At 59.7% G+C, this 8,836-nt stretch overlaps 1 protein-coding gene across 1 annotated transcript; it reads left to right on the forward strand.

The window, feature by feature from the left end:
- The first annotated feature begins 1,206 nt into the window (after positions 1–1,206).
- CTSZ (cathepsin Z) lies at positions 1,207–8,803 on the forward strand. The gene is made up of 6 exons (XM_084887271.1): positions 1,207–1,477; positions 1,679–1,842; positions 3,671–3,847; positions 6,719–6,869; positions 7,145–7,307; positions 8,302–8,803. The coding sequence occupies exons 1-6, from the start codon at positions 1,347–1,349 to the stop codon at positions 8,410–8,412; spliced, it is 897 nt and encodes a 298-aa protein (XP_084743397.1). The 5' UTR covers positions 1,207–1,346; the 3' UTR covers positions 8,413–8,803.
- The last annotated feature ends 33 nt before the right edge of the window (positions 8,804–8,836 follow it).

An 8,836-nucleotide genomic window follows, 5' to 3' on the forward strand; every position in this document is an offset into this window, starting at 1 on the left:
AGACTCCCTCCCCATCCCGCTGCCCGATTTCCTTCATCGCTTTCTGAGTCTGACTTGCTTCTGTGCCAGGGAAAGGCTGGTGGGCCACAGCCAGGCAGCCTGGTGTCCTCCCATCACCAGCCTGAGTGTCACCCCCCTCCCTCAGGCTAAGCTGCATTCCACAGGCCTGTGTGGGACCCTGCGGGACCCTGGCCTCCGCCCTGGCTGCCGGCCCTGCGACCAGGCCAGCCTCCGCAGCCTCTGTGGGCGGCAGCATCACGGGGAGCTGGGCCCTCGAGCCCGGGGCCGGTGTGACTGCAGGTCACCTGCCAGTGACAAACTCAGGGCTTTCCCAGAGGGAAAGAGCACATCCGAGGGTGGGGCCGTGACCACACCCGAGCTCCCAGTGGCTTTTCAGGAACAGGGACGAAACTTCTGGCTGAGAATGCAGTGCCTGGGCTCCACCTGAGGCCTCGGCTGCCCTGACAGCCACTGCGGACAGGTGCCCAGCCCCGTTGGGGTCCTGTGGTCACTCCAGCACTCCTAAGGTGGCCCCGGAAACTGCTGGGAGTCCAGGAGGCAGTCATTTTGATTTTGATTATCAGGTGGCACAGGCCCAGGAAGGGGCCAGGGGCCACAGAGGGGCCAGCGGACCCTTCCTCCAGCTGAGGCAGCGGCTCTGCGTCTGGGGCGGCAGGAGGAAGGGATGCTTGTTGTTACGAAATCGAGGCCACGGCTCCCCACTTCTGCTTTCAGTTCCGCATTCGACCCTGAAGAGCTTCGTCAGCAGGAAGCCTGCGCAGCATCTTGGAAGCCAGAATGCAGAAGCAAGGATTTCTGTGCCAAGAAGCCTGGCAGTGCCTCTTCCGTGAGGGGCGGCCTCCATCCAGGGGGCCTGGGCCCCCGCCACAGGGTGCAGAGCCAGGCCGGGCAGACTGTGCGGGGACAGGGGCTTTCTGCCAGGACTGGGGAGAGGCTGGGCCCAGGCGGGATGCCGGGACAGGGGTGAGGGTCCCGAGAATCCCAGGCTGTTGTCCCGGCCGCCCCGCCCAGGGCCCCTCGAGGTCTGGCTCGGGTGTGCTCACCAGGCCCCCCAGCCACGTGGCCGGTGGCCAGTGCGGGGTCAGGCCTGGGGTCCGGCTCCAGCCCAGCACGTGACCCGCCTGGCCCCTCCCGCCGGGGCTGCGGCTGAGCCTCTCCCGCGGGCCGGGCGGGGCCGGGGTCACCGGGCCGGAGCGGCCGCCCCGCCCCGGGGGAGTGTCCGGGCGCCCGCGCCGCCACCTTAAGGGCCGGGCGGGGCCGGGCCGGAGCGCGGCTGGGAGGCGCGGGCCGAGGGTGCCGCGCGGGATCCGGTGCGGGTTCGAGCCATGGCGTCGTCGGGGCCGCTGCTGCTGCTGCTGCTCGTGCTGCTGGCGGGCGCGCGGGCCGGCCGCCCCCTCCCGGGCCCGGGCTGCTACCGGGCGCCGCGCGGGGACCGGCTGGCCCCCCCGGGGCGCAGGTCAGCCCGGGCTGCGCGCTCCTCCTCCCGGGGCCCAGCCGCCTCCTGGGCGCCCTGCCCTCCTGACCTTTGAGGGTCAGATCCAGTTTGGGGGGTCTCTCTTCTCTTCCCGTCCGGGGAGCCCTGCCCCTGCCTTTGGGGCGGCCTGGGGAGGGCTCGGGGGATGGAGGGAGGCCGGGTCCTGACGCTGCCTTTCCCCAGGACCTACCCGCGGCCTCACGAGTACCTGGCCCTGTCGGATCTGCCCAAGAGCTGGGACTGGCGCAACGTGGACGGGGTCAACTATGCCAGCGTCACCCGCAACCAGCACATCCCCCAGTACTGCGGCTCCTGCTGGGCCCACGGCAGCACCAGCGCCATGGCCGGTAGGTGCGGGTAGGTGTGGGCGCCCTCCGGCACAGGCCCGCCCGCAGGTGTCCGCCGGTGCCCAGGCTGGCGGGGCCCCACGCAGGCGGGCAGGACGGGAGCCGTGACACGTGGCCCCCAGGGGCCTTCTGAGGCCCCATTGGAAGGTGAAGGAACCCCTGGGAGAGCGGGGCGGCCAGGAGCTAGACAGGCCAGAGCTCAAACCACTGAACCACTGGAAGGCGTGGCGGCAGGCAGGGGAAGGGCAGCCTGAAGGCAGAGGCCGGGCCAAGGCCGCAGGTGGTCAGGGACGGCGCACTCGATGAGGAAGTGAAAGGGCCCAGTGGGGGAGGGGAAGAAGGCTGCAGAAGTCCCCTGGGCCTGTCCCAGGGAGGGCCCTGGAGGAGCCTTGAAGAAGCTGCCTTTGACGGTCCCTTTAGGATGATCAACCAGCCTCAGTTCTGGGGGAATTTCCTGGACAGAGGCCCCTTCTCCCCCTTTCTCCTCACCCCTCCATCATTTCCCCAGTGGCAGTGTTCTCCTTCCACTTTCATTGAGAAAGCAGAAGTCTCCAGAAGGGGACTTCCACAGGGCCACCCAGCTGCCACCCAACACAGCTGGTTTATCCTTCCCTCTGGTCCCTGGGCGTCCCGCGTGCCCAGGCCACGCCTCCCTGTGCTCAGACTTGGCCTTCACTTTGTGCAGGAGCGTGGCCCCGGCCCGCCTTCAGCCACCACCCTCTGTGGGCTTCCCTGCTTCCTCCTCCCCATCCTGAGCCCACTGCGGCCTCACTCCACTTGGCTGCAAGGTCACTGGCCAGAGGCTGCCATGCAGGCAGACCCAGTGGTCAGCCCGGGCCTCCACCTCCTGGGCAACAAATGCTTTTAGCACTGGCCCACCTCCTTCCCGCTCTTCCAGGCTCCTCGTCCTCCCAGCTTCACCAGGGAACTTCGGCTTCCCCAGGACCGGTCCCTGGCCCCGCCCTGCCCAAACTCTCCCCTCAGCGTTACACCGGCGCCCACACTCCCTCTCGCGTGGACGTCTGGCCCCTCCAAACCTCACATGTTCTGACCGAACAGCCCGTCCTTCCCACTTCTGCCCTCTCCCCTCTGGACCAGGAATATCCAAACCTCTAGTCTAGAGAATCTTTGTAAGAGTTTGTTTAAGCCAAAGCTGAAGACAGTTACCGGAAGCAGTATATCTCCAGTGCCCCAGGCAGAGTGACATTTGGAATTCAGGGGGAATTACCGGGAGGTGAGGAAGTAGGATTGTTAACCAGATCCAGTGCCCTCCTGGGTTGCCCTTGAGGGGTCTGAAAGGGTGTTTCCAAGGTGTGTTCACCTAAATGTATAGCAACAACGGGCTTAAGGCAAAGAGAAGTCCTTCCTGAAAGAGTTACCTGCCTGGGGCTGTCCCTGGTGCCCACAGCGGGGTGTGGGCCCTGCCCACAGGCAGTCAACCCTGACCAGATCCTGGCTGGCTGCTCAGGGCCCTGCCTCTGCCCCCAGTCCCGTGGTGCAGATGCCACCAGCAGTAGGGCAGTGCCCTCGGGCCAGTCCCGCCCAGCCTCCCAGGGGCTCTTGGCCTTGGGCTCACTGCCTGTGGTCCTGGCTGCCCTTGCTCCTGGCCCTTCCAGTTCCTCAGCGGGCTCTTAGGGGGCATCTCCAGCTCGGCCCAGCCCACATCCCTTGCCGTCGGGTGGTGTGGCCACTGATGTCAGTGCAGCGAAGGGAAGGGCCAGGGACCGCTCCGGAGGGCCGAGGTTTCCTCGGGGCAGTCGGGAGAGGGCCCTCCTTGAGGGACAAGCGGCAGGGCAGGCTGGTGCTGAGTCCCACGGTGTGCTTGCAGATCGGATCAACATCAAGAGGAAGGGGGCCTGGCCCTCCACCCTCCTGTCTGTGCAGCACGTCATCGACTGCGCGGGGGCCGGCTCCTGCGAGGGGGGCAACGACCTGGAGGTGTGGGCCTACGCCCAGAGGCACGGCATTCCCGATGAGACCTGCAACTACCAGGCCAAGGACCAGGGTAGGCCCTCCCCCTGCCTCCCTCTTCCCAGGACAATCCAGGCTCCTCTCCCTGGTCGGGGTGCCAGGGGAGGCTCAAACCTGTGGGTTTCGGGGAGCAGGGAGCTGGAGCCCATAGTCCTTGCTAAGGGCACCAGAAAGGCCCTGGGCAGGGATCTCCAGCCCGTGACCCTGCAGCGGGGCCGGCCGTGGTTGTTCTGACACGGTGGTTGTGTGGCCTTTGTGAGAGCAGCACAGGTGGCCACACGCAGGGCAGAGTAAGTTTCCCGGGAGCGCGCTGAGCACAGGCAGGCTGCTGCCCAGGAGGCAAGCGGGCCCCCCTGGAGGATGGAGCATGGCTCTGGCGTGGTTCCTGCCGCATGACCCGGGCCGTGTGCATTCAGGTGGACTGGAGTCCAGGGGCCCTGCATGGACCAGCTGACCCAAGTGGGCCTGGAAACCATGGAGTTGGCACATTCCTTTCTTTCTATTCCCTTTGAAATGGAAAGAAAGTCCCTAATTGGCAGTTTTAAGTCACCGGTTAACGTAAAAAACCATTGAAACCTGTAAAGAATTTTTGTGAGTTTGACCCAAACTGTTGACATATGCCAGGAAGCAGAACCTCAACGAATTGAGATAAAGCTCTGGAGAATGGGGGTTACATCTGTATTTATACATTGCAATCAAAGGAGGGATGTAGGTGGGTTACATGGAACTCATTTGTGATAGATTAAGGAGGTGGGATAAAGCAAAGGGGGGTGAGTGGGGAGATGGAACCCTTAGAATTAGATAAAAAAAGTAAAATGATGGACACATACTTAGGTGGTGCAGGAACAATTAACAGGACGATGAAGGAATTTGTGGTATCTGTCCTGGCGCCCAGCACATTTGGTTGTGCCCCAGGGGCTCCAGAAAAAGGGAAGTTACCCAGCTGTTTCAAGGGTAAGTTATAGATGCAAAAAGACACAGGCTCAGTTAAGGTACAAGTTGACCTTGTCCTTGAAGATACTGGACTAGGACAACTGCTCTTAGTTAAAGTTTAATTTCAGGCCATCCTTTGTGGTGACTTTAGTCTGAGTTTGCAAGACCGCCACACAGGCCTCCCCTGAGCCTGCCAGGTCAGCATGTGGCCCCTTTCGTCCACACTACCTCTGTCAGCTGGAGCAGAGAGCTGGGACCAGTTCCAGGCTGTTTGAGGTTGGAGGCGGTTAGAGGGAGCCCAGGTGCTTTCCCACCGCCCTCTCCTACAAAAGGGATGGCCTAGCCCCGGGGCCTGGGAGGCACCCAGCAGATTGAGGCCCCACCCCACCTCGGGCCCTCAGCTTGCCTTCAGGGCCATATTGCCCAGCCACAAGGAATTCCCCCAGACTGGTCGGGCCAGTCTGCAGTGGTAAAGGCTGCAGGGATCTGAGAACCTGAGAGGGACAGATGAAGGGAGGCGGAATGACCGCTAGGAACCAGGAATCGGGTGGGCCCTGGGGCCTCACTCTGCCCCTCTGCCTAATCTGGAATTAGGCTGGCCCTGGAACCCTGGTGTTACGGGCAGACACAGCTCATCAGGAGCCTGGCTGTTTGCAATAGCCTGGTCTTTGTGTTTATCGAATGTGGCCACTTGCGGGTTGTGCTGGGCATTTGGTGACCAAAGGACACATCAAGCCATTTTAACCTCAAGGAGTCGAATATCCTTGGGGAGAAGCCTGGGCTGATAAGAAACTAGAACAGCAACGTAGGTAACATGCGCGGCTGTGAAAAGGCAGGTCAGGTCCAGGAACAGAGGCAGTGGGTGGTGTGGAGAACTGAAGGCTGCCGTTTTTTAAAGCCTAATTCTTTTTTTTTTTTTAATCTATCTTTATTGTTCATATTATTACAAAGGTTCCTCATTTCTTCCCCCCTCCACCAGGTTCCCACCCCACCCTCCGCCCCCTCCCCATCCCCCATTGTCTTCATCCATAGGTGCAGTTTATGTTCAGTCTCTTCCTCCCTCCCTTTCCCCGATAGTAAATCCCTTTTCAGATAGTAAATCAGTTACTTAGCATTTTCTCATATCAATAATACCTCCACATGCCCAATGATACATTTCACACAAAAGACATTTCCAAATAGGTCAACCAGCCTCGTCCAGGCCCCACCCAAGGCACTCACAGATCAACACCCCAGCCCTATACTAACTCAACACATCCAGATCTAAGCCTTCATCACTTGATTCAGCAGACCCTCAAGTTCCCACAAAAGTTTCCAGCCCTGTCTGAGAGGCAGCTGTGGGGCAGGGACAGGCGAGGAGCGAGCTGTTCCGGGCCTGGCTGCTCCGGGCCTGGCCTCTGTTGCTCTGGTTCGTTCCACAACCAGCTGCTCCGGGTCTGGTCACTGCCGCTCCCGACCTAGTTGCTCTGGACTTGGCTGCTGCTGCTCCGGGCCTGGCCGCACCAGACCCGGCTGCTCCGGGCCTGGCCGCTCCCAGCCTGGCAGCCGCTTAAAGCCTAATTCTTGATATCACCTCAAACCAAAATCATTAAAAAAATGTTATTTTTTTTCCAAATGATAAGACTATTCCCTAAGCATCTTAAGAGCTAACTCATCTTAAGAGCTAACCATCCAATGATGCCCTATTTTCAGCTATGGAGTTTGTGAAAGGGCCCTTCCACAGGCCATTAAAGGAAAAGAAAAAAGGCTGACTTGAGTGCCTACTATGTGCTAATTATGTCCGTCCTGTGCTTCCCACTGAGGCCTGGGGCTGGGCTCTTTAGAACTCCTGTGCAGCAGAAGGAGCAGCAGGATTAAACAGTGGGATGGCCATGACCGCTAATGTCAGTCAGGAAGCCGAGGGCAGGGTGGGCCTGGAGTGCTCCCGGGCGGATGACTGAGGGCGGGTCTCCCTGACTGTGTGTACCCCCAGAGTGTAACAAGTTCAACCAGTGTGGCACATGCACGGAGTTCAAGGAGTGCCAGCCCATCCAGAACTACACGCTCTGGAAAGTGGGCGACTACGGCTCCGTGGCCGGCAGGGAGAAGATGATGGCAGAGATCTACGCCAACGGCCCCATCAGGTGAGCAGCCCCGGCTGGGAGGCGCAGCTGCAGGCACATCACCCCTGCACTCGCTAGGCTCCAGACGGCCGCCGGGGGTTTTCTCAGGAGTGGAGCCAAGCTGGCCGTGGGCCCTCCGTGGTTGGGAGTGAGCGGCAGTGTGTGGAAAGGCCCGGCTGCAGCGAGAGCTGCGGGCTGCGGGCTGTGCCGCCAGCAGGCAGGCTCACTTGCCGCACTATCTGGGTCAGATTTACTCAGATTCACAAAGCGCTAATTCCCTCCCTGCTTGCTCCCAGCTGCGGGATAATGGCAACAGAAAAGATGGTGAATTACAGCGGAGGCATCTACTCGGAGTACCAGGAGAAGAGCTACATTAACCACATCATTTCCGTGGCCGGCTGGGGCGTCAGCGATGGGACCGAGTACTGGATTGTCCGGAACTCGTGGGGTGAACCATGGGTAAGATGTCCCTGCTGGCACTCCTCACGTCCATGGTGCTGTGCTTTGTGGCTTGGAGCTGGGCCCTCAGCAAGCGCCAGTGACGTTTGGGGTCAGACACCTGACTTGCGTGGGGGCTGTCGCTGTCCTGGGCAGTGTGGTGCGGTAAACGGCATCCTGGCCACTGGCCCCAGATGCCAGCAGCTGCTCTCCCTGTCCTCAGTTGTGACAACCAAGACCGTCTCCAGACACTGCCAGGTGTGTTCAGGGGGAACGGCCTGGGGGGACTCGGCTCTAGAAGCTGCAGGCTAGCTACAATAGCTTATTCCTTCACAGCTGGCTCGTCCTTTTTCCTGTCAGTTTTGGCTCCGCCCAGTAATCCTGTATAATTTTTCATACCTTTGTTTGTGTCACAAATGCAGGGGACAGAAACTGATTGCCAGAATTTTAATTTTAAGAAGTAGTATGAACCATTAATGGCTTAAGACACAGACATTCATTATTGTGAAATGGGGGAAAGTGATTAATGTTGAAGTGCCACAATGTTGGTATTTTGTATATATATTCTTATTGGTCGGCTGCCTCCTGCACGCCCCACTCTGGGGCTTGAGCCCGCAACCCGGACATGTGCCCTGAATGGGAATCAGATCGGAACATAGGTCGACCCTCAACCACTGAGCCCTGCCTGCCAGGCACAGTAGCAGTATTTTGTATTAAATGACTGCACATGGAGCAAGAGTAGGAAGTTAAGTCATCTGGTCCAAAGCACCCATGTTTTGGTTCCATGAATTGGCCTTTGCCATGCAGGTACCTGCACCCCTCATGTCACATACTAACAAAGTGAAATACTCACAAAAGGTATTTGCAAGCAGGGGTCCCACACGGGGAAGGGAGAGGCAGCTGGACGGCGAGGTGGTGCAGCCTGTGCTGAGTGCCAGGCGGAGGGAGGGGGTGCGGGCGTGCTGAGTGGGGTCGGGCTGGGCGATGAGCTAACACAAGCTCCCCCTTGTCACAGGGCGAGCGCGGCTGGATGCGGATAGTGACCAGCACCTACAAAGATGGGAAGGGCGCTCAATACAACCTTGCTATCGAGGACAGCTGTTCATTTGGGGACCCCATCGTTTAAGGCAGATGTCTCGAGAGCAGATCTTTAAGAAAACATGCTGATGTTCAAATCACACTGCGGACTGGCGAGGGCACTGAGCACTGCGAGGGCGCTGTCCTGGCGGAGCGCATCCCCTGGGAGGCTCAGAAGGGATGGCGTGACCAGCCCAGGACACTCCCTGCAGGACTGCAGCGAACCATCTTCCTGCCCAAGATGGGATCGCAAGACATTCATTATGTGAACTCCATTTTCTTCGATTGATGGTTTGGTATTTTCTCTTTGGCAACTGTAGTCTATAATGTGGCATTTATCACCAATTCGTTTGTCCCCTTGGAAGGAATGGGGAATAGAGGGGGAGACGGCAGTTTCAAATCGCCCAAATGATGAATAAAATACGGACTTCACAGGAGAACGGAGCCTGAGCGTGCCTTATTCCACATGCGAA

The sequence above is a fragment of the Pipistrellus hanaki genome (assembly GCF_964339955.1).
Source record: "Pipistrellus hanaki genome assembly, chromosome: 6".
Taxonomy (NCBI): domain Eukaryota; kingdom Metazoa; phylum Chordata; class Mammalia; order Chiroptera; family Vespertilionidae; genus Pipistrellus; species Pipistrellus hanaki.